The following is a 25,651-nucleotide window of genomic DNA, read 5'->3' on the forward strand; positions in this document are numbered from 1 at the left end:
GTGGCGAGTGGCAAAGCCAATTTTATCAATAGATAAATGCGGCACTTTTTTTAATTAGTCGCGAGGGATCGATATCCCTACAAATTTCGGATTTCGCGCCGTTTTCTACTGACAAATTGTTTATAAATATTTGTCGTGAAAAACAGAAGCGCAGCTCAATAGTTTTTTTACAATAAAGCGGTACGTTAAGCGGCGGCTTTCGGTCCGGCATAGAAGTATTTAATCCCTGAATACCGTTGCGTTCCATTTACTTTCCCATTTCGCAGCAAAACTCTTTGTCAACATAGATATCCATATGCGGATTGTTTGTTTCAATGCATGTTATAAATACAATGTAGGCTAGGTCCATCCAACGTCAACAAAATTGGGATTGAATTTCATTTAAATTAAATCTCACTATACAAATTGGATTGGTATCATATTAATTCGTGCGCTAAAACGAAACCCCGTGCGACCACAACGCATAGATTGGATACGAATTTAAGCACATTGAATTGGAATTTGATGTTTACGTAGATATGCCAGTTTCGCTACGCCATTGCTTAGGTTACCAATATTTGGTAAAGTTTAAAATTTGCATTTTACTCGTAAAGCAAAGTTCAATGTCGAAATCAAGAACTTGTTCCTAACTTCTATAACCGAATTCCCAATTTGAATGGCGAAATACAGGCTGAGCTAAAGCTTTATAACGATGTGGCCCGCTCTTATAACATACTTGGGCGCGCGTGTATTAAGTACCTACATTGTTGAAATGAACCTAGGATCCGGTTTAGAAGTTTGTTATAGTTAATCGTAACCCAAATGCATGGATCAGCTCCCACTGGATCTTGTATTATGAAGTATTTAAATGTAAATCAGACGCATCAGCAGAACAACTTGTAAAGTACTTCACACCTTTTATTTGTGATTTGCGTTCACGTTTACGATTAAGCGTTGAAACAAAAACAAATATGTATCAATAAAAACTGGCCAAGTGCGAATCGGCCTCGCACATATTCCGTACCTACTATCACGCCATTTTTATATCGTTTCGTTTTTTTTTAAGACTGATGACAGATAAAGGTGGTACATATTATTGGGTTAGTTTAAGTGACGCGTGACGCCCTTTAAGGACACAACGGACGCAACTTGATTGATGGATTAATTTTTTACAAAATCCCTAATTTGGACACACAACCACTCATAAGTGGTTGTGTGTCTGTGAGTCAAATGCGACACATCTTACATGCTGCATCTAACGGCGTAATAGTGTTTTGCGAGTTAATCGTAAACCCGAAACATAGCCGGGAAATATTTATAGGGCCTGCCAATTACGAATTCGTACGACAGCTGCGCTCTAATGGAGTATTTCGTAGTCGCTCTAGCTTCAAATGAACGGGCGTCGTCACAGATGTGCGACGTAGGAGGCAGTGGCGCAATAGGCTAGCTAGTTCCTAACCGGTCAAATCCGCTACTTTTTATGAAACATCTAAACTATTTGTTACTGCTATCTAACTTACGAATTTAAATTACGAATGCAACTTTGTTTGAATAATCCACCTGCTTTGTATGACTTTTTGGTTATTTTTAAATTAGTGTATTTTCGTTTTGATTTCAGGACCATGACTGTGGTGTAGCAATTGTAATTATTCTATGTATATGCGAAACTGGAAATTTCCACGTGGTTCTTTGAGTTGACTGAATTTTATTGAGAATAATGTAAAATATTTATTGTCACCTACTTATATAAATATCATACGCAAAAAAAAGAGATGCCTTATGTATCAAGGTGTATCAAGATCTAAATCCGAACCTGCATTTTTGAATTTTACGGCTGACGCCATAACCATTAGGCTACCAGGTCGCAAAGGCACCCATTCTAATTTCATGAAACCTACTACCTGAGTTGAGTAGGCACGTACCATATATATCGCTCAAAGCATATGGCTTACGCCGCATTCAAAAATGTGGCGGAACTTCGTCTCGTCTGCGAACGTTTTCTTGCATGTAATTTTAATTTTATCCTAAGAAATCAAATTTAGACGAATCTCAAGCCAGGATTACTTGTAATAAAGGGGTTCCGTTTAATATATCCCTTTAATGTTAATGCAGCGACGTGCTTAACGAACTATGAAACTGAGTAGCTACTCTGAAGTTTCATTTCTGCGCAGCGTAGCGTAGGTAACGATGTTTTATACATGGCTATATGGTTTGTGTTTATAAACATAACTTTACAGCTCATATTTAACCTATTTTAAGTCTTTAGTAATGTTAAAAGTAATAATTAGTTAGTAGATAATAGTAATGAATAAGTTATGTTTTACTCGGACGTACCTACTCGTATATCAAAATGGGTCACTCACGTTTGTTTTTTTTACGCCAAAATGCTATGTACCTAGTCTGCGTTAGTCAGCCATCATGTGCTTCAGTTAAAGTTCCTCGTTCAAAAATTCAAAGATTTATTTATGTTCGTTGATAGAGCGAAAGTGACCAGTTTAAATACATTTGAACGTCACTATATCTAATGAAGTACTACTTATATTACCTATTTATCTGTAGTTTTGAACCAGGTAAATAGTTACAGGATCACATGAAATTCGGTAAATAGATGACCCAATAATCGGCCTGTATATTAAAAATAACTTAATTAATACTAATATGAAGGTAAGTATGTATAATTAGGCACTTACAATAAAGTGAGCATTTATAAAGTCAAACGGTAAGTTACCGTGGCCTGTTTTAAGGCTCCTCTTCACGTTGGGCCAACGCCAACGCCAACGAGGGACGCAGCCATGCGGTAGAATGAGATAGCAATATCACTTGCTCCCTCTAACGCATAAATGCGTCCCTCGTTGGCGTTGGCCCAACGTGAAGAGGAGCCTTTAAAACACACTGATAGTGTTTAGTGAGAACTCGCTATAAACGCTAATACATCCGTCAGCAGTGGCATAGGTTTAACACATTTAGGGCCAAGAACCCGACTGTCGGGTACACTGTTCGTAGCGACTACTCGCTACATACAGCAAAGACGTGGCTACGCGCTACGAGCGTAACCCCTTAGTATCAATGAATTATTAAGGCATGTGTCGTATACGCGCAGTAAGTAGTGCGCAGAGGTGACGAAAGTTTGGAAAAACTGATAGTGATTGGACACACCGAAGGCAGGAGATCACGCGGTCGTTCACCAATAAGATGGACCGATCAAGTTAAAGACTCGGCATCCTCTGCTTTCTACACGGTCGTCAGAGACGCGTTGGACAGAAACCGGTGGAGACAGATCATCCGCTCCAGATGCAACCCTGATACTGACCACGATCCTCAGACATGAGGGACCGACCAAAGAGAGAAGAGAGTGTCGTATACAGATCGGGTGCAGTAATTAATAAGATCAGAGGCATTTTTAAATGTTTGTTCTGTTCTATTAAAATCGTTTCACGTTTTTTTCTTAGAATATTTATTTTATTAATTTCTTGCGTCGTTCTTTTTACCCTTACATTTTGTATCCCGATCCTAATTTTTCATCGGCAGTTTTATGAGCGGTTTCATGTCTTTCTTTGTAAATTCCTACGCATAAAGTATAAGGAAATTCGTTAAGATGGCCGTAAAACGGTTGAGTATGAATTGGTATTTTTATAGGCGTACACAACATTTTCATTTTCCACGTAACAAATATATTAAGTGGGTGTGGGTGGGGCTTATTTCTCCATGACTAGGATAGCTTGGGAAACAGGGCTATAACCGCGAAAATCGAAGTTCGCGAATTGCGCGGATTTTTCTCTGTCACTCTAATTACGCCTTCGTTGGAGTAAAAGAGAACGATCCCCGCAATTTGCGAATTTCGGTTTTCGCGGTAGCTGCTCAGGGTAACTTCCAGAATTGCAAGTAAGTATTATAGACATTCTAGACTATCTAGTAACCTACATTCAGTCTATCAATTTATAGGAATCTATAGATATACGAGTAGGTATAGAGATGCACAGTGGGTAAAACATAAAGATCAAATGTATAATTATGTATCTAACATCTTTCATGTAACCTATGTTTAACAAAATAAATGAACTGAACTGAAGGCCGATTTTTGAAATTCGATCGCTCGATTTCGTCACTCGAAAATCGGTGGCAAACGGCGAAATGCTAATTTTTGAAATACGAGCGATCGAAATTTGGAATCTAGTGGTATTGACCACTCGATTTCAATTCTATTAGTAGCATTTAAACGCCTAGTAGTGAAGATATCATTTAACGAAATACACGAAATCGAGTGGTCGAATTTCAAAAATCGGCCCCCTGAACTGATACCTACTTACTTAGGTCACTTTTGGTGCGTTCTTCCAAGGCACCTAACCAAATGAGCTCACAAAACATGTAAAATGCTTCTAGTTTAGTAGATATTGGCACTTTTCTAAATTATCTCCGGAGTTACCCCCATGTACCTTAACATTGTTTTTAAATTGACTTACCTGATCGTAACAGACCGCGGTCGGCCATTGAATATGTATTAATGATGTGAGCCAATATTTTTTATTATCTGCTATCGGATCCCCAAGCCCGAGAATTGGGTTGTTATGATAATGTTATTGCCCTACTTATGCTGCTCTCCTAATACCGATAGATATACTTACCTAGCTCACGGCCGATCTGACGGCGGTCTCAGACAAATGGCGGCACAAATCAAGGTTGTTAATTTTTGATAAATTACTCTGTTTTTGTCTGATTTTTATCTTCCTCGTAGTCGAAATGACCTAATATTTTTACGGAGGTACGTTTCTGTCCTTCATATAAATTGGGAATTATATTTGAAATATTCTTAGGAATTGCTTAACACTTATTATTTCTATTGTCGTAAAGAAAAGACGCTTAGCACGAGAAATCTCGTACATTGACCCGCTTGTTCCTATCTCTATCGCACGCGCATATTAGGTATATTGCTGTCCCGCCCATGATGCCGGCGGTCTGTGACTGTCTGTCAGTATTTCAGCAACAGAACATCTTTTAGGGTTCCGTAGCCGAAATGGCAAAAATGGTACCATTATAGTTTCGTAATGCAAAGCCGTCTGTCTGTCCGTATGTTATCGCCAATTAAATCGGAAACTATAGGGTAGATACCTATATATTAATGACTAGCTGTGCCCGCGGCTCCGCCCGCGTGGAATTCGGTCTGTGTCAGTAAGCGGCTAATTAATTTCTAATCCTAATTTCTCTCCCTCTCCCCTGGAGGCGGAACTTGAAGTAAAGTTGACAGATGGATATGCTAAAGGACTGTAGTCCAGATAAAATATTTTACACTTAGGTACCACTAAATAAAACTACACTCCAAAATCAATAGTTGTTTTCGCATTTATTAAAATTTTACACGTGATTTTAACGACAGAGTGTATATCGGACGATACAGTAAGGTATATATATGTACGCGCGCGAGCGAAAGCGAAGCGGCCTGCCTAGCTAGAGCGCCACTCACCGTAATCTTTTTCAGACTCCTGAGGAAGACCGCGTGCCGTTTGTAACCTCAATGCGTTGCGAGAATTTTGCGAACGATTGGATTTTTTTCGGGAAGGCATGGAAATGCGTATAAAATGCGAGACCCAAATCGTTTGACTCCGCAAACGACCAGTGCCAGATTAAGATATTTTGATGCCCTAAGCATTTCTAGACCATGGTGCCCCATCTCCCTAGGGTCATCAAGATTACATTGAATTTTTTGGTAAATTGAGTGACGTTCATTGCCGCATTACAGCTGAGAATGGAAATGAGTCACATCATTTTATCACGAAAATTTACAGTGCTGCAGCAGAGTACCTAATGCTACTGCAGTCGCCACCCGAATGTCACCTTTGTCATATCTCAGGAAGTAATAGAAAAGGCGAGCGAAGCGAGCGCGAAAATTTTTCGATATAAAAAACGCAATTTGATAGACAGTTGTACAATTTTACTTTTAGTATGGAAATCAGTTACATCATTTTATCACTAATATTAACAGTGCTGCAGCAGTAACATTGCAACAAAATAATGCTGCTGCAGTCACCACCTGAATGTCACCTTTATCATATGTTAGAAAGTGATTGAAAACGCGAGCGCAGCGAGCGCGAAAATTTTTCGATAAAAAAAACGCAATTTGATAGACAGTTGTAGATTTTTACTTTTAGTATGGAAATCAGTTACATCATTTTATCACGAAAATTTACAGTGCTGCAGCAGTAACGTTGCAAAAGAATAATGCTGCTGCAGTCGCCACCTGAATGTCACCTTTATCATATCTTAGAAAGTGATTGAAAACGCGAGCGATGCGAGCGCGAAAATATTTCAATAAAGAAACGCAATTTTATAGACAATTGTAGATTTTTACTTTTAGTATGGAAATCATTTACATCATTTTATCACGAAAATGTACATTGCTGCAGCAGTAACGTTGCAACAGAGTAATGCTGCTGCATTCGCCATCCGAATGTCACCTTTATCAGACCTTATAAAGTTATTAAAACGCGAGCGAAGCGAGCGCGAAAATTTTTCGATATAAAAAACACAATTTGATAGACAGTTGTACATTTTTACTTTTAGTCCCAACCAGGCGCGAATCCAGGATTTCATACAGAGAAGGGATGGGACAGTTTTTTATCAGCCTAGCTTCGCATAGGGCTCGATATTTAAGGGTCTCAGCGAGGTTGTTTGATGCAAGAGAGGTGAAAAGATGCAAGAAAGCAGAGCTTGGAATTGACCAAGTGAATTGAATTGGCGAAGTGTGAGCAAGGCAGAAGGCCCAGCTGCGAAAGAGGAAAGCTTGGATTTGGATCCACGCCAAAGTGTAATTAAAGCAGAAGATCAACTTTGCCGTAATGTAGAAGGCCTCGCATAAGACCTAACGCCGAACTGCAAAAGAGTGGCTTGAAATCGAATCTATGCATGTAATCACGTCTCTTCTACTGCTCACTCTTTGGCTTCACTCGAAAGCGCTACTCGTTTAATTTTGTTGTATTATTAAATCAACATAATTATTATTATTATTCCATTAAATTTGTTGATATACGTAATACCCTCTCTTCTAAACTTAGAGTTAATTTGGCAAAATCCTTCCTCGGTGGCTTATTCATGTCAACACGTATTAAATTCAGCGCCATCTGTTAGTTTACCAGGGTTCTCTATAGTGGTAGCACATATTGGAAAAAAGTTTGCCCCTCCTTCCTAAGTAGCGCCATAAGATTCAGGGGCAAACTTAAGTCAATCGAGTGTTTTGGCTACCCCCCCTTTTAGGGGTTGAATTTTTATAGCCTAAAACCTGGCCGGGGATTTTCTCGACAGATTAGTAAAGTTTTCATCAAAATCCGTTCAGCCGTTTTCACGTGATGCGCGTTCAAATAAACAGACAAACAGATAAACAGACAAACAGACAAAAATTCTAAAAACTTTTGGAACGTGTTCTGTTATCGATTCTAAGTATCCCAAGCCAACTTTTTTTCAAATATCTTCCATGTACAGACTTTCGACCGTCTTCAGCTTTATTATATGTATAGATATTATTTTTATATAAGTTGTCGTAATATTAAATTTTACACAATGGAATAGAAAATAATTACTTACCTACCTAATACTTATTTTTTTTCCTACTTACATATTTGCTACTTGCTCCGTCGAACCTTTTCGTAAGTCGACTTAAGTCGAGTCTTCGCTTCGTAGGTAAACAGGCAATTTGCTTTTCCAAAAGTTTCTAGATCTGGAAACTACGGGGTATCCGAAAAAGGTTTTGGAATATATTTAAGCATATTTGGCATCAGTGACCGTACTTTGCTGAAACAAGCTTGTTGTTATATCGGCATAAAATATGATTTTTTAGCGTCATTTGGTCGAACGGGAAAATTTGTAGGCAAAATAGACATCGTTAGGAGAAATTGTGTAGCGGCAAGCAGAAACCTTAGCTTTATAGACCTGCTCGGTAAACTTTTCCCGAGTTAAACCCATTAATTAGTTCAACAAAGTTGTTTGCGTATCTGTTGGGCTATTTATTAACCTTTTACCCGGCTGACATTTCAAAAATTACAATCAAATGTCAGTTTTACTCATCGAAAATTGAACACAAGTTTGAAGTGCCGTATGTGGGGAATATATATCCCTTAGCCTGGTAAAGGGTTAAACAAAAATTTGCAAATTGATACTTTCTTTATTATAACTGGATTGAAATGGTACCTAATAAAATTACCTACGCTTGGTTGTACGTAATTATATTAAACAACAAGTTTATTCAACAAGCTCGCTGCACCAAATAAATCAATCTCAATGAAAGTAATAAAAGATTTTATGCAAACGGTTAAAACTTTTCGGTATTAATGTATGACCCATAAATTATTATGTACTCGTAAGTTACCTAGTCATTTAGCCGAATTTGCATTTTTTACTAGGGAAGGTACAAGTTTTTTGGCGTCCTAGTTCTTTGTTCAGGCGAAGGGATTTAAGCGGCACAGGCGCGATAGCCCCGGTTTTCGCCCCATTAGTTGCTCAGCGTATCCTTATCTAAATTCGTTAAATGTGCTTGCAAAGGTTTTACATACAAACTTTGCATAGAAATATCCCCTTTTATAGTATCCCAGTTTTTTGGCCATTATTTGAATATCACAATGCAATGGGTTTCGTAACTGGTTTCGTAGGAACTACATCGTACACTTTGTATAATATCAAATATAAGTGTGTTTGACATGACATTAAGATATAATGTGTGCCTGGAATTACTGCCAGTCACATTTTTTTGTATACAAGTCGCAACCCATTACTGGTTTAGGTACAGTATTTATGATAGCAATAGTAGTAAGATATCCAAAAATTATGTAATTGATACATAGAAACGAAATACCAAAGGAAATTGGCTTTAATTAACTAGAAGTATGCATAAGATATATTAGACATATAGGATAGACATTAGGTTTCTAAAACGCGTATGTCAATATCATAAACAATATCTAGAAGACAAAGGAGATTATATGTCATTCTCCCCCTCTATGATTTCTTCGTTTGGGTCCAGGATGTAGTCGTTAAGATGTTGAGGGATTTTCTTAGACCTCGTAGATCTACGGAAGATCCGTGAAGGCGGAGCTTCTTGTGGTGGAGTACTGTAGATCTCTTGATCATTATTTAGTGTACCTACATCAACAGGGTTTTCTTGTTCTTCGTCCAATGTGGGAATATCCGATCCTCCATCAGGAGCCGTTCCGTCGGGTATAGAGCCTTCATTATCGGATAAGGGAAGAGGCGCTAAGTGTCTGTTAGATACGGTAGACTCCTGGCCATTACGTCGTCGTACATATGAGTAGTTTGGATTACTGTGTAGTAACTCGACTTCTTCGACGTAGGGGTCTGTTTTCGATCGAACAAATTTCTTAAGTAAGACAGGTCCCGGAACGAGCCATGACGGAAGCGACTCGCCGACCGGTGTTCTCCGAGGGAAATTGAATAGCTTCTCGTGTGGAGTGGCATTTATCGAAGTGCAAAGGAGTGATCGTACGCAGTGGAGAGAAAGTTTCAAGACTTGTTCCCAGTTTTCGATGGGCAGGTTCTTCGATTTTAAGGACAGCTGTATAGTTCGCCAGAGGGTGCCATTAAGCTTTTCCACTTGCCCGTTACCCTGAGGGTTGTAGGGAGTAGTGCGAGAAGTGGCAATGTTACATTTCTTGAGGAAATTTTGTATTTCTTCCGACATGAAGCAGGATCCCCTGTCACTATGTATATATAAGGGCTGGCCATATTCGAAGAAAAGTTCTTTGAAGCACTTAATGACAGTCGCCGAAGATGTATCAGAACATGGGTATGCGAAAGGATAGCGTGAGAATTCATCAATTATTGTAAGAATATATTTGTTGTTCGTGTTCGAAGGCAAAGGTCCTTTAAAATCTACATTCAATCGTTCGAAGGGCGATAAAGCTTTAATCAAAGTGCCATTTGCTTTGGCAAAGCGTGGTTTGATTTCTGCGCATACGCGACATGAAGCAGTCATCTTTTTGACATCGTCTAGGTTGTATGGTAGGTTCTTTAGCTTGATCCAGTGATACATTCTAGTAATTCCAGGGTGAGAAAGCGCATCGTGCAATTCGTACAGCTTATTATTGTTCATAAATGCGCAAACTCTTGAAAGAGCGTCAGCAGCAGTATTCTGAGCCCCTGGTCTGTAAATAATATCATACTTATAGCATGACAGTTCGAGCCTCCATCTTTCAATCTTGTCGTTTTTGATTTTGCTAGTATGATTTTGGTCGAAAATGTAGCTTACGGATTTCTGATCAGTGATAAAAATAAAATGTCTGTGAATAAGGTAGTGGCGCCATTTTCTAAGGCATTCGACGATAGCACAGGCTTCCTTTTCGACGGAAGCATGTTTGCGCTCGCTGTCCGACAAAGTTCTCGAGAAGAACGCAACCGGTCGACCATTTTGTGATAATGTCGCGGCTAGAGCATAATCTGATGCATCAGTCTCCACCGTCAAGGTTTCTTTATCGTCAATAGCAACCAATGCTGCCTTTTTAATATCAGATTTAAGAAGTTGAAAACTACGCTGAGCATTTGCGTCTAAAGGGTAGTTGGAATTGTTAATCAAAGGTTGAATCTTTTCCGAAAAGTTATGAACCCATTTAGCGTAGTGAGCAAATAGCCCTAGAGCTCTCTTCAATTCTGCAGTATTGCGCGGTAACGGTAGATTTATTAGAGGCTCCAGTCGATCTTTATCTGGTTCAATTACGTTGTCCCTGACAGTATATCCAAGGAGGCTGATGGAACTTTTGCTGAAATTACATTTTTGTTCGTTTAGTGTGAGATTGTACTTCTTAGCAGCGGCCATGAATTGTTGTAAGTTTTTATCGTGCTCTTCTTTGTTTTTACCGCAGACTGTGACGTCATCAAGATAAGTAAAGGTGCCTTGTAAATGTTCTTTTTCAATTATGTGTTCGAGAGTGCGTTGAAAAGCGGCAACTCCGTTAGTGACGCCAAATGGAATACGTTTAAATTGCCATAGTTTACCACAAACTTCAAATGCGGTATATATTTTCTCTCTTTCAAGAATAGGGACTTGATGGTATGCACTCTTCAAATCAATCTGGCTAAAGTGGTTGAATTTCGCTACTTTCGAAACTATAGACTCAATGTGAGGCAGAGGATACGCATCTAGATATGTGAACTTATTGATAGTTCTGGAGTAGTCGACGACCATTCTTTTCCGATGAGACCCACCTCCAGCAACTAGTACCTGAGCGCGCCAAGGAGAGACGCTCGGCTCGATAATCCCATCTTTTGAAAGTTTAGATATCTCGGCTTGAATAAATTCTTCATCGTCTTTGTTGTGACGTCTGGATTTAATAGCGATGGGCGTAATATCAGCAGATAAGTGTGTAAAGACAGATGCTGGCGGTACTGATGCTTCCATTACGCAAATATGTAAGGGTTCTCTGGTCCCTCCGAAATCGAGCTCGACTTTCGAGTGAGTTTTGAGTATATCATGGCCGACGATAACGTCCGCGCATAGGTTGGTTACTATACGTAGAAGGCGTTGCTTATATGTGTGATTATCTATTTGGAGCGTAGCAAAACAAATGCTTTCTACTTGTGACGTGTTGCTTAGAGATGCTAGATTAATCGTTTCTTTGTGCGGATATTGTTGTAATTTCATTAATTGTGCTATATTTCTATCGATGTAGCTCTTGGAGCTCCCGGTGTCAATCAGAGCGTCGGCGCGAGTGTCGTTGATAGTTATGGCGACCGTAGCTTTTCGCAGGCTCGACGGACTTGCAGCAGAATATTCGTTTTCGTAGGAATCTTGAGATGGTATGCTCGGGATGGCATTACTCGTGGAAGGAGAGTCACGAGACCGGCAAACTGATGCAAAGTGTCCCTTCTTGGTACATAGTTGGCAGTGAGCGTGGAAAGCGGGACACTTTATTCTTTGATGTACCTTACCACCGCAAAAGAAACAACGTCGTATTGGTGGTTGAGGTACTGGGACAGCAGGAACAGCAGCATTGTGAGAATTTGTAGCTTCTTGTGAAGGCAATACTGGCAAGGCATTCAAAGTACTTGGAATGTTAACACCCATGGTTTCGGAGTCCTTTTCGGCTGTTTCGAGGCTTACTGCCTGATTATAAGCTTCGTCCATTGACAGAGATGATTTTTCTAGCAAACGTTCCCGTATTTTAGGCGACAGAATACCAGATATAAAGGCGCATCGTACAGCTTGTTCTTTATGTTCTTCAGCTGAAACGGACTTGAAATTGCACTTTTGCGCCAGAAGATGCAAGGCGCGGCAATATTCAGAAATACTTTCGTCTTGCTTTTGTTTTCTCGTCCTGAGGACATGGCGAGCCAATATTTCATTTTGGGGTTTCACGAAAGTTTTGTCTAAGAGAGCAATAGCAGATTCATAGGTTTGACAGTCTTTGATGATGATGAAAATATTAGATGACAAATGGTTCGCTAGCAGTTTTAATTTTATAGTATCATCCGTGGCATCGGTGGAAGTATGTTCGGTGAGAAAGCTAGTGAAGGTATACAGCCAATGCAACCACTTATCTCCAGCCGCGGGGGCCGTAGGTTCAACGTCAAACCGTTCCGGTCGAAGATATCTGGATAATAAATGCGATGACGTATCATCTGATTCTTTCTTCGGATCCGTCATTATTTTTCTAGTTAATTAAATTGATACATAGAAACGAAATACCAAAGGAAATTGGCTTTAATTAACTAGAAGTATGCATAAGATATATTAGACATATAGGATAGACATTAGGTTTCTAAAACGCGTATGTCAATATCATAAACAATATCTAGAAGACAAAGGAGATTATATGTCAGTAATGTTTTTTCGCGGAAAAACCATTCCATTTTTGATGAAAACTTCTTTAGCGGCGCTGTGCACTTTTTGTGATGGGGAAAAAATGTTAAACTCGCGAGAGCGTAAGATGTAAGACCCTTGGTAAGACGGACACGTGACCTGATTGAAAAACTGTTACAATGTCATTGAGTTTTCACTTCTGCCGGCACTCCCGGAGTGCAACTCGTTGTTTTTTTGTGTAGATAGACCTCTGAGTGTTTATTCGGAAAATAGTCTGTTTTGTTATACGATAATTGCTCGGTAGGTAACAAAGACAATAAAAAGACTAGTATACATTTATTATAATATACTATTTTAATTTACACGGCTACATACATTATAATATTTATAATATAATATAGCTTGGCCAATATATATTGCCACGTCAAGTTCGCTAAAGGTGACGTTCGGATGACAACTGCAGCAGCATTATTGTTGCGATATTACTGCGGCGGCATGCATTGACGCGGATGCTGTATTCTGTCAATTTGCTTGATAAAAATGAGTGACGTTCGCCGCCTCTGTAGGTAGGTACTGCCGCGATTATGAGATTTATGAGGTTCAATCTGTCTTTCATTTTATCAAGGAAATTGGCAGATACAGCCACGGCATCAATGCCGCAGCTGTAATGTCCTAATGTCGCAACAATATTGTAGCCGCAGAAGACATCCAAATGTCACGTTAAAGGTGACAGTCCATTTCCAACGACAGCTGCACTACTGTTCATTTTAAGGAAATTGACAATGACAGCGACGCGTTCAGTACCAGTAGGTAGTGCAGCTGCGGTTAGAAATAGAATGTTACCATAAGGCTCGACTTTATACGGATCAAATAGGTACCTACGTCGCGTGATATGAAACGTTCACGTTTCTATCGGATTTCAGTTCAATCTAATCTCATAAAGGGACGCGGCATCCGCGCCGAGACACAATATTTCACTTTTTATGATGTAGGTGGTATCCAGAGCCGTAAAAAATATAGAGAAAGTGCTGTGGCGTTTTTACGGCGCCTTTAATAGTGCTCTTAATAATGAAAAGCTTTGAAGAGATGTCACGTGCATTTTTACTGCATGGCCCCAGCGTGTGTTTTCCTGCAACGCTCGGTAAATTAAGTTAGCCGTTGAGAGGTTTAAAAGTGATTAAATTATATTACGGGCCGGGTACTATGGTCACAATCTATGCGGATTACTTACTTTGAGTCAATAGGTTCATAATTATGTACTTTGTAGTTTTATAGCCGTTAAACTTCTTCACCGCAAGAATTTAGCTTACATGTCCAGCGAGGGCTCGTTTTCTGTTCAGCATATTACAGAAAGTAAATTAAAATTATTAATATGCACATTGTTAATAAACTTTGGTTTCGAAAGGCACTTAAATGTTGGGTATGACAGTTTCTTGGCGGTTCTTTCACTCACTTACCTAAATGGTAAAATATTGCGAACCGCTGGTAGTTTAATTAGACATATACCTAATATTGCCCTTGTGATCTATTTGCAGTATACATTTTTAATTTTCATCTTCTGTATTACTTATAGAACCTGACTATTAATAACATAGGCTAATTACAAAATATTCAGTACGTAAGTATTTGGTATAATGAATTGAAGTCATTGCGCTAAAATGTTACCAACAAAACATAGCTCGATTTTTTATCTCACAGCAACAGCACGCACGATACATGATTTACAGTCTGGTGAAACCGAAAATTTACAAACAAAGCCTTTTTATAGAATTCTCTCCCCTACCCGAAAGGCATACCGATGCCCGTCTGAAAAAGGTCCGCAGAATAATGTTTGCGCAGTGCTAGTTGGAGACGAGCCTCGCAATCTGTCGGGCAATAAGTCAAGACTGTCAATACAACGACAGAATATAAAACATTAGCTCCCTGGGGCCAGCTCTCATATTTCAAGACGGACCTACCGTGCATTTTGAGCCGTAGTAGTGAGATTGATTAAAGTGTCGACCTTGGAATGCTAGTGACCGCCTCCCGGGTTGAGTTGGGCTTGTTTCTATCCCAAACGTCGGTTTGTGGCCGGGGTAGCTCCAAACGATGATTACTACTTGTTATGTTGCGGTCTAAACTTGTACAGAGCGCTCTATTATTACAATGGGGATAGTTAGGTCATTTTGTATTTACTTACAACTCTACAAAAACGGCACATTTTAACTTTAACGCACTTAACACATTGAACAAATTTAGCATTTTGTAATTGTAATTGGAATTGGTAATTACCTAAGTTCGTTTTATTTCTCAGTTATAGACTACTATTTAATGATGCTATTTAATACGACATCAAACCTACCCAAATGAAACAACACATAACATATGTAGTTTACATTAACCTTTTGTATAATTTATAGCTCAATAAATACTCTCCTCACACATAACATAAACATAAACAAAGAATAAAATAATTATTGCTAATGTTAAGCATAAAAGCACCAAAACACAGGCCAGCCAAACAGGTAGGACATAATGCAGAAAGGTACGTTACGCAGTAACTGCGGACGTACGGCACACATTAAATCCGTATGCTCAACCCGGCGCGTTATTCCAGGCAATAGTACGGCAATAATGTGCCGCTGTTATTATTTACGAGAGAAAAAGTGTAACCAGCGTTGATACAAAGCGAGGCGGCGAGGTTAATGAGAATGGCCGTCATTTCGCATCCGCCTCATGGGCCGAGGTGGAGCGTGTAATAAAGTTTTACGCCACGACCCTTATTACGGCTCGCAGTTCCCACGGCTCACCCGTTAGTCTGCTGGACAGAACGATTAACAATGGCTAAACAGATTTACTTGTACACAGATTCACAACAGCTAATTAACTTTGCATCCCTCTATTTACCTACCATTTTAGTTTTAACTATTATAGATAATATTACTTTTAAATGGAACATCGGTAAAGTTATTGGCCAGTACATTTTGTGAGTTCGCTAAGAACTCCGTCTAGCTCGAACGAAAAGTATTTTTCCATTTAAGTATCGTCCTACAGAGAGGAAAGCAAGGTTTTGTTGAAAACTTTCAAACAAAATCAGTTTCAAATTCATGACCAAACTTCGAGCAACCATATAAAGTTAACTCGGCCCAGAAAAATAAAGCTGGGAGCGTAATAAGCTCGAGTAACCTCTTGCCTCAAGGACGGTTGAAATGACTTCTAATTGCTCGCAAGGCGAGCCAGCGAATGCAATTAGCCGGTCAAACAATTAGCTTTTATGTAATTCTATCGAAAAAGGTAACAAGGCAACAGCAATCAATGGTAGTCCAAGGCAGGCAGGCTGCCAAGAGGATGCTGGTTCATTAGGTCTTGCAACTAAAGAGTTGCTCGGACCCAGGCTGACGCAGCGGCCTGGCTCGTTACCCTAATGATAGCGATTTCGTTCCCCCGTAGCCTTACTTTTAGTTCCCGGAACAGTTTACTGTACCCGTCGCTAATGGCCTAATGCTTCGGTTTGTGCCGCGTTTATTTTGTTACTTAATCGCTTCTACGAGTATCTAGCGATAGTAATGGACCGTTTAACTCCGCCTCGCAGCGGGTGCCTCAGCTTGCGTCTCGAGAGGAAGATTGTTTTATAATAATAAACTTATTCTATGATACTTGTAGGTATACTTAGGTATACATTTGTTCCCATAATTTGATTGAAATTTATAAAAAGAATACTTAATGTAAAAACATAATGATTTACTCATTATAGTAACATTGGAGAAAAAATAAACTTCATGTACCTAAAAGTTGGCGATCACTAATCACCTACAATTAGTGATCATTGATCTGAGAGATCGTGGTAAGTATGCAAACCTTGTCAACGTATTTTGACTACGATGCTCCGCAAATACTTCCGACTAACGACCACCAGCAATTTCGACAGTTGAAGTAAGAGAGAATTCACATAAATACGAGTACGCGGTAACATGAATGCATTTTTCTTAGTCTTTATCTTAGCGTAACAAATATATGGCCAACGGATAGTTGGGCCAGGTAGGTAATTGTCCCAGGCAAGGCTTCCTATTCCGAGGAAATGAACGCGCTCGACTCCGAGAACAATTTCCTTACTTTTATTTGCTGTCTGCCGTAATCTTGAGGTCATTCATGGTTTGTCCGAGATCTTTCGTTATTTTAGTACACGTCGTTACTCCTGCAAAGCCTCGGGTTTACCTTTTCTGTCCGGTTGCGCGCCTATGAGAAAACCCGCTATTTCCTCACTATGATTTATCTCTCGGCCTCTAAGCTCTGGGTCACTGTTATAAATGTATTCTCTCAATGGAGGCGCACTTTGCCGCTGACTAGTCTAAATTTTACAATTATTGTCTTGGTAAAATGTAATCGGATATAAAAAATATAAGCATTTTACATTGCATCATAGCGAACGTGATCTTAACTTCTAAAGGCAACTAAAAGTAGGTACGTATTGTATCTATATTGAATTTTGTGCCAGTTTTCAACGATAAATAGCTTAATTTCCGGGGAAAGTTTCAGTATGTCATTTATAAATGAGTTGTTTGAGCGAGTGCATCCGCGTAAACCGCGCCAAGCGGCGGTCGTCGTCACACTATGAAATAAGCATTAAATTAATGTTTAACTTTGAAATATAGATATAATTTTATTCCACTATATACGTATTCAATGGAAATGATTTATTACCATCTTAAAATGTAAGTACCTATTGTAATAGCGCCTTATATTGTCACTTTACACTTGGGAAATTAGTGCCTAAAATGGGAAAACGTAAGTAGAGTTAGACCGAGAAAAGTCTGCAGCGATGTTGATAGCCCACGCAGTGCAAGTGTGATTTTAAACGTCAAACTTCTATGAAATTATGACGTGTAAATAACACTTGCACTGCGTGAGCTATAAAGATAGTTGCAGACTTTTCTTGGTGTAACTTTATGTACAATTTATTTATTCTATCTATACGAAATGAATCGTTATTTTAGTTATTTATTAGGTTAAGGTTTGGTTACTTTTTTTAAGAAGTCACTTGTTGAAGCTATTAGCTTGGTGTGCTTGGATAGAATTGTCCACTCAACAGATGGCGCTGTCATCATTTTGTTAAAATTTTAAAGGATATACTTTTATACACACTGTATACTAGCTGTATATATATTTAGATTCGCCCAATAGTGATATCTCAAAGCTAGCATAAAACAACGCGGCAATTTATCTCAAAAATAAAATATCTAAATAGCTCGTTATACTGTAGGTATGAAATAGCAAGAAGCTCAACAAACCCGAGGTAATGGTGATGGAATCTATACCGTCGGACGTATTAGGTTTCACAACAAACGCTGTCCGCCTGAAAGACGATGCGCCCCCAAAACATTCAGGAGAGGACTGGAAAAGTTCAAATAACCCAAATTAAGGAGCGCAATAAAGAGACCCTTCGGAGCGCCTTGTGGGAGCAATTCATGAAAATGCCAGTCGAACGTTCCAGTAAAGATGTTCGAACCAGCATAACGGGTTGAATAAACAGGTATGCTTCGTCGCGCCTTTCTTTTACTTCGCACTTGGAGACTTTTTGCAAGTTAAAGAGAACATCCACAATAAAGGTATTACGGCTTTATACTGCCACCAACCTCGGTTTAATCGGTTTTCCTACTCGTGCAAATAAAGAAAACTGCTATCCATTTGCTACGAGAAAATAAAGCAGTGGCTTTGTTGCGAAGTACATCGAAAAAACTATTTCATGCCTTATTTTACGGTAGGAAAGTTTACATAGACCACATACAACATTTGAATAGTTAGAAAGGTAATTTTAAATGGAACTATATTGTGGAAAAGTGTATCAACATAAACTTTTGGAATAAGTGGAAAGTTATGCTCTGAATAAAAGTTGCCATGAACCATTCAGCCGTAATAAATATCTGTCTAAATCATGTTCTCCTGTGAGACAGCCCAACTGGGAGCAATCTCAGTTAGAACGACCGAAAAATATAACGTACATTTACAAATACTTGCCCCCTCAAAATAACGTATTAGGGAGCGCCGAGTATGACATAAATAGTGGCGGTGTGGAAGTCAGTCGACTATATAAAAATGAGGTTGTGAGGGATATTACGGCGGCGGCAGGGCGCCGGCGCCGGGGCTCTCGCCCTTGCTCTCGCAGTTCGCGGGCAGACCCGTCGGCGCCCGCTGTGTCGCTGGCCGTCCGCTCCGCCTCGCGACACGACAACACTCGCCCGCGACGCTTCCCGCGAGCGCTCGCCCCTCGCGCGACTCACGATCGAGTGACTTGCTCCGCCAGGTGAGCGTGAGCATGACTGACAGCTTCCGAGCACCAAACGCGCCTACTTGAAGTGTCTGTGCCGGAGTGAAAACAACATGTTTCAAACAAGTAGAACACATGACATCAGTGCTGTTGTGAACTACGATTGTATATCTCCGCTAACTCAACCGATCCTGGTTTTTAATCCAGCATAGGCTCAGGGAAGCAGAAGACAATGACTCTAATTCCAATAAAATATTTACTTTTTGTATTTTTATCGTTTTGGCAAGTTAGCAATCTAGCATCGACATGTCCAGAAAAATGTACGTGCCATAACAATTTAACCTTATCTCTAAAATGTTCCTACAACGTAACATTGAAAGAAAATCAGAATGTGTATCACGTGTCGGTGTGTTGCGACGACGAAGAGCAAATATGGAGGCAGGAGTTCGCAAACAAAACGCTATCAGAAGTGATGGTCCGCTATTGCAGCGCGTGTGGCAGCGCCGATCTCGCATCGCCGGCACTCGACACCTATTCGCTACTCATCACAAACAACAACCTTTCCAAAATTGCGATCAACGTCAACAACCGAAACTTACGACAGATAAACTTATCTGATAATAGACTGAAATCCATTACAAAAGGCCTCTTTAATAATTTTTCGTCTCTTCAAAAACTAATTTTAAGTAGAAATGAAATAATTAGCATATTTCCGGGAAGTTTTAATGGACTATCAAAATTAGAATTGCTGGATTTATCGGAAAATAACCTAACGATCTTAGCGAACGTTTTTACGCCGCTTAAAAACCTTCAGCATCTAAATTTAAGTAGAAACAACATCGAGTTCATCCCCGAGAACTACTTCAACAATTGGTTGTTGCAACACTTGGACGTGTCGCATAACAATTTGAAGAAGATGGAGCCTGGCGCGTTGCAGTTGTTGCCAAACCTCGCCCGGCTGCTGCTAACTGACAATCCTCATTTAGGAATCACGCAGCTAGACCGGCAGCTGCTGGTCGGCACGGGACGCCGGCTGCAGCAGATCGATGCGTCGCGCACCGGCCTCTACCAGGTGCCCGAGGCCTTCACCCACTCTGTGCGCTTCCTGTCGCTCGTCGGCAACCAGATATCATCCGTCAGGTGCGGCGATCTCGACAGCTACCCGTTATTGCAGTCTCTCGACTTCTCTGACAACAAAATTCTTTCGGTTGAGGATGACTCTTTGGGCAGATTAGAAATGCTCTTATTACTAAATATTAATAAGAACATTTTAACAACCGTACCTAAATCTCTACCTGACGAGCTGAAATATTTATCCGTAAATGATAATCTTGTGAAGAACTTATCTCGACATGACTTCAAAAACTTACCCAATTTGCGAATATTGTTATTGAAAAACAATCAAATACGATACATTGAAGATCATGTATTCGACGATTTATTGTCTCTCGAAATGCTGGATTTGTCGAATAATCCGATACAAGTTCTATCGTCGAATACTTTTGACGGACCTCTGTCGCTTCGCGACTTAAGGCTGTGCTACCTGAACGTGTCGGTGCCGGCGCAGGACGGCTCGTTCCCGGTGCCGTCCCCGGAGAGCGTGCAGATGCTGCACCTGCAGGCCAGCCCCGGCCTCGCGCGCCAGCTGCTCGCCGACTCTGCAGCGCTGGCCGCCTTCTCACATCTGCAATATCTCGACTTAAGAATGAATAATCTATCGGAAATAAGAAACGATTTGCTTTTCTATCTTAGTCAGTTAAAAACCTTAAGATTACACGGCAATAGCCTTAATTGTAGCGCCAAATTGTGGCTAAAAGACTGGATGAATTGGAACCAGTCCACATCAAACGGCGAAAGCTGTTACTACTCCACTTCAGAAGCCAAAGAGGATATAATCAAATACAACTGTACTTTTCCGGAAACGTTCACCATAAGCGAAAGCTTGCCGCCGGTGAATTTATATAGCACAGAAATGATAAATAAATTGTTGAGGTACTATGGGTATCTCAATAATAAAACAGAGAAAAGTTTCGACTTTACAAAACGTGACAAGATTAAACATAACTCTGTTAGCTCCGAGTACGAGTCGAAATTGAACAAAACCATTGCCAAATATACGAAATATGCTAATAGTTCCATCTCTAGTGAAAAGAAAGATGCGCTTAAGATGAAAAATACGTTAAAATTCCCATATTATGACTACTTGAACGAAACCACGGCCATCAAATCACGAGAATCCTCAAAAATATTAGAGCAAAACAAACTGTTACATGATCAATTTAATATAGATCAAAGGTTTTTAGATACAGAGCCTAATTTATCTCCAGCATGGCGTGACTCGAAAAAAGGGAATGAAGATGACATTCCAGAAATTCGGCAAAATAATAAATCTGGTAAGCGCTTGAATACACCAGTGGAAGCTAAAAAACTTTTACAAATGAACTTAGTGAAAAATGAATCTCACCCGGCGACCCTTTTAAATGTAACTCATAATGAAATAGGGCTCGTCGTCGCAGGCGGCAATCAGACAGCGGATGCGAACGAAAAATCACAGTTTTCGCCGTATCAGTCGCCTCACACAAACTATGCACAATACATGGGCACAGTCGCCGTGTCCGTACTGATAGTGATGTCTTTGATCCTTTGGATCAGTTTCCGCCTGAGATATAGGAGAAGGCGGGTGCCAATCGTGGAGGTGGAGGCTGAGGACCAAATAGAGGTGTCGAATATATCCGGTGGAGTGCTGTGGTGACACCTGCGCGCAGCCGACCCCACCCCCTTCGAATACGACTCGCTTCTGACGTAGCACTAGTAGTGTGAGTATCTACATGTTCATTCCAATTACCCTTTGATCGTCACATTCGGTTTGGTTTTACTGTGCATTTACGCGGCTGGGCACTTGGTAGTTGCATCGGCATTTGTTTACAAAGAGTGTTTGATTGGCGAAAATACGCTGCCGCTTGTGGCGATTTGAGGGTTTCGTAAAAATATTTATTCAATAATATTCATGGTAGACACGGTGAACATTCAGAAAACTAACATGTTCGCATAGTAATTTTAAATAAATACCTACAAATAGTCATAAAGTACAGGAAAATATATAAATCCACCTCCGGTGATTGCTATAGTTATTGGCCACTACGTAGTAATTGGCCACTCCTAACAAATTAGAAAGAAACAAGTTAATTGAAGCCTTATTGTTAAGAGTGGCCAATTACCTACTAAGTATGTTGTGGCCAATAACTACTTATAGAGGTATAACAGTCACCCTATTTTTATACAACGTGTATTTTTGATATAACCTCAAATTGAAACTAATTCATAAAAAATAACAGGTTATTTTTAATGTACGTTTAACTTTAAACCATAGTGTATATGATTTCAACTATGTAAAGTAAATAAGTTGAGTCAGTAAATACGATATTTTGATTCAAAATAAATTAAATGAAACCTTTAGTGATAATTATAAGTGAACGTAAAAGACGAACATTTTTAACAAAACATAAAAGTTCATCATTGGTCGTATCAAACATACACGCTGTAAATGTATTCGATAGAGTTAGATTAAGATAAGTCTGCATCGATTTTGATAGCCCACGCAGTGCAAGTATTATTTTAAACGTCAAACGTCTATGAAATTATGACGTATATGATGTATAACACTTGCACTGCGTGGGCTATCAAAATCGCTGCAATCTTTTCTTGGTCTAACTCTAGCTAATGAAGAGTTGTAGGTCATCACTTGCATCCCTTATAGTTTATTTTGAGAATGCTGTTTCCATTTTATTTAAAAACTGCACATATATTTAACCGGATAATTACGCCTTTAATTTGGGCAAACAGAAATGTAATTTGGAACAATACGTTGTTGTTTCAGCATTACGTTTAACGTAGGGAGTGACGCGACGCGAGGCTGTAGATAACGCGTTCTTTGTTTCAGTGCGGAGCGGTCGGCTGCACGCTGTATGGGAGCTGTTATGTGATATAATTGGACGTACATATTTTTCTATGGAATAAGTACAAAGTTGGATGGGCAGCGATGCTTATACTTGTTTGTGTCTAAAGTGTAAATAACCTTTGTTAACTAACTTAGGACATAGAGATAAATAACGTATTTTTGTGTAAAGTCGTAGCATTGTGATCATTAAGGTTTGTTTGAGTATAGGTAAGTGTACCTATGACCTATATTTTTTAAGAAATACGTATTATTAATTAATGTTGCTATAAAACATTTACATAGAGCAGATCTTGTCTTCCTTGTTAACCCTGTCATTGTAATAAATAACATAAGATATCTTGTAAACGATCATAAATTGGTCAGGTCATGTAGTGCCAAAACGTTTGGAATCGTACATTTGTGATCCCTGTGTTTATACAAAAATTGTTGTCGATATATTTATCAATAGCAAAAGTAAATTAAGAACAATACTATATATCAATCCGAAATGCCAATATATAAAATGAATTAAGCACGTATTTATTCACTTTCCTGATCTGTGCATTAATTAATTGGGTACAGTTCTTTGATTATAAAGTTATGCGCTTCGGCAATCTTGGTCTCTCGCAAATATTCGAAGTTACCTACATCTCTTTCTTTGGTACAGAGAATTTTATATATAAGTATAGTTAGACGAAGATTGCCGAAGCTTTGAAGCTTAAATTGTAGTCATACAATTATGACTCATTTTTGTGTAAGACTTGCTAAATACCTAAAACAAACTAACCTATGTACCTACAGTGCGCTAATTGTAATATTTTAACGAATTACGAGTAATTTCCACGTTTTGCAAAATATGTCGGTAAATTACGAGTTGAGTAGATACTTACTCAAAAACTTTGACTCAACTGTACTCAAATTGATAATCCTTGAATCTATGATTTATAAGTTTATGTACGTTATCCCATTTTAGTGATTCATAAAAATACTGGTACACGTGTAAATATATTAGTCGCTCCATGAAAACCAACTGTCATTTCTAGATGTTTACATCACCATTTTTACACCTCACCTCACCTCATTTTTATCACATTTGCATACTGTTTTACAGCTCTTTTCCAGATTGTCAAACTTCCCATAGTTCGATATGGTAACGGTTTGCTATAAGTAACTTATAAGCTGTTTATTTCCATTTGTCTCATGCCTTTACATTTTGGTCCAAGAATGTATGAACACTTCAATCTTCTTTGTGCTCTGCAAATACAGTTGTTCTGTTGTTTAGGTACTTACATGCAATGTTTTGTAGGGTACTGAGTTGACAAACAAAGAAAACAACAATGAAGTCACATGGGGTTATTTCTAACCTCTAGTTCCCCTTTAACTACAAATAGTAAAACTATGAAGCAGAGTTTTTATCCATTAATATAATTTGTAAAAACTGAAAAACTGAAAAAAAAATTAATAATCTGAAAGTCGTTTGACGGTAAAAATATCGGGCCAAGAGTATTCCCTTCTCATAATACTCAAAGTTCCGAACATTCCCAGCAGCTGCAATTTTAATAACCCCCTGCAACGGTACATCTAACTATGAATAATTTACCTGTTAAAGTGTACATTGATAATTTCCTGCAGCGTGTGTTGTGTAACATCGGATACTCGACTCTAATTTATGTACATTTTGATATCGTTTAATAGCTTTTAAGAGAACAATATGATGCAGTTGTATCTTATGTCAGTGCTCTTTAATTCGACTTATTTGTAAGTTTGCTAATCAAGTGATTAAAATTCCATAAATTATATTGCAATTCAAAAATATTTTTAAATAATATCAGTGCAGTACATACAGTCAATAACATCAGGTTTCCAGCTAGTATCTATACAATAAAAATGCCATTATACTTAAATATTTTTTTTATGGAAATCTCTTGTTGATATGTTTACTCGTAGTTAAGACAAAAAATATATTATTTCTTTTGGAGACGGTGCCGTATTTTATGTACATTGTCTGACGTCTGACTATTTGATTTAGCTTTGTTATTATGTGAGCGTAAATATGAAAATTTCTAACTTATTACGTTTTTCGAATAAGTATATTATGTATAGAATAAGGTTTACCGTCTCGATGAGATTGCATCCACAGAGGCTATTTGGCAGTATTAAACAAACGAGGATAAAAGTTTAATTTAACATAATATACATGTAGGGTAATTCGCCAGTAACTGACCACTGTTAGTAATTGTGGCCACCCTAAACTAAAAATGAATTCTATTCACCTATAAACTATTGAAGTATGGCCAGTTTGTAGCATGGAGTGACTCACACACAGCTGAGACACCCACCGCGAATCGATTTAATATATTAAAACCTTATACTAAAATGAAATCTGTTTATAGGTGAATGCATTTTAAGTTTAGGGTGGCCAAATACTAACAGTGGTCAGTTACTGGCGAATTATCCTACATGTCATATCCATACAGTTTACAATCTTAAAACGCAAAATTGTATTGGGATAACAGCCGTCAACGTACCCAAATTAAAAAAAAATACTGTGAAAAATACTATAGTTTATTGTTATTAAATTGTCCATAAATAATCCAGATCAAATTTATCATCAGTTATTGCAATCAGAATAAGCCCCTGGATCATACCTAACCTTTCTGCAACCAAGAACAAAACAACGACGTTCGAGATCATCAGT

The 25,651-nt window shown here is 38.9% G+C and overlaps 3 protein-coding genes across 3 annotated transcripts in view; 2 read left to right on the top strand and 1 right to left on the bottom strand.

The window, feature by feature from the left end:
- The window catches only part of LOC134664564 (large ribosomal subunit protein eL24), a 44,642-nt gene extending 32,327 nt beyond the window's left edge, over window positions 1-12,315 (bottom strand). Inside the window, exon 1 of the mRNA XM_063521278.1 lies at window positions 12,311-12,315. Coding sequence (XP_063377348.1) covers window positions 12,311-12,315 — 5 coding nt within the window. The remainder of the gene's footprint in view (window positions 1-12,310) is intronic.
- LOC134664557 (ubiquinol-cytochrome-c reductase complex assembly factor 1) overlaps window positions 1-25,651 on the top strand; it is a 460,862-nt gene that overhangs the window by 68,550 nt on the left and 366,661 nt on the right. The window lies entirely within an intron of this gene.
- On the top strand, window positions 18,634-25,249 carry LOC134664513 (leucine-rich repeat and death domain-containing protein 1). The gene is made up of 2 exons (XM_063521195.1): window positions 18,634-21,836; window positions 22,964-25,249. The coding sequence occupies exon 1, from the start codon at window positions 19,249-19,251 to the stop codon at window positions 21,766-21,768; it is 2,520 nt and encodes an 839-aa protein (XP_063377265.1). The 5' UTR covers window positions 18,634-19,248; the 3' UTR covers window positions 21,769-21,836; window positions 22,964-25,249.

The sequence above is a fragment of the Cydia fagiglandana genome, chromosome 5 (genome assembly GCF_963556715.1).
Source record: "Cydia fagiglandana chromosome 5, ilCydFagi1.1, whole genome shotgun sequence".
Classification (NCBI taxonomy): Eukaryota; Metazoa; Arthropoda; class Insecta; order Lepidoptera; family Tortricidae; genus Cydia; species Cydia fagiglandana.

Excerpts from the sequence above, each read along its gene's own strand:
- LOC134664513 (XM_063521195.1), top strand. The coding sequence starts at position 19,249 with ATGACTCTAATTCCAATAAAATATTTACTTTTTGTATTTTTATCGTTT.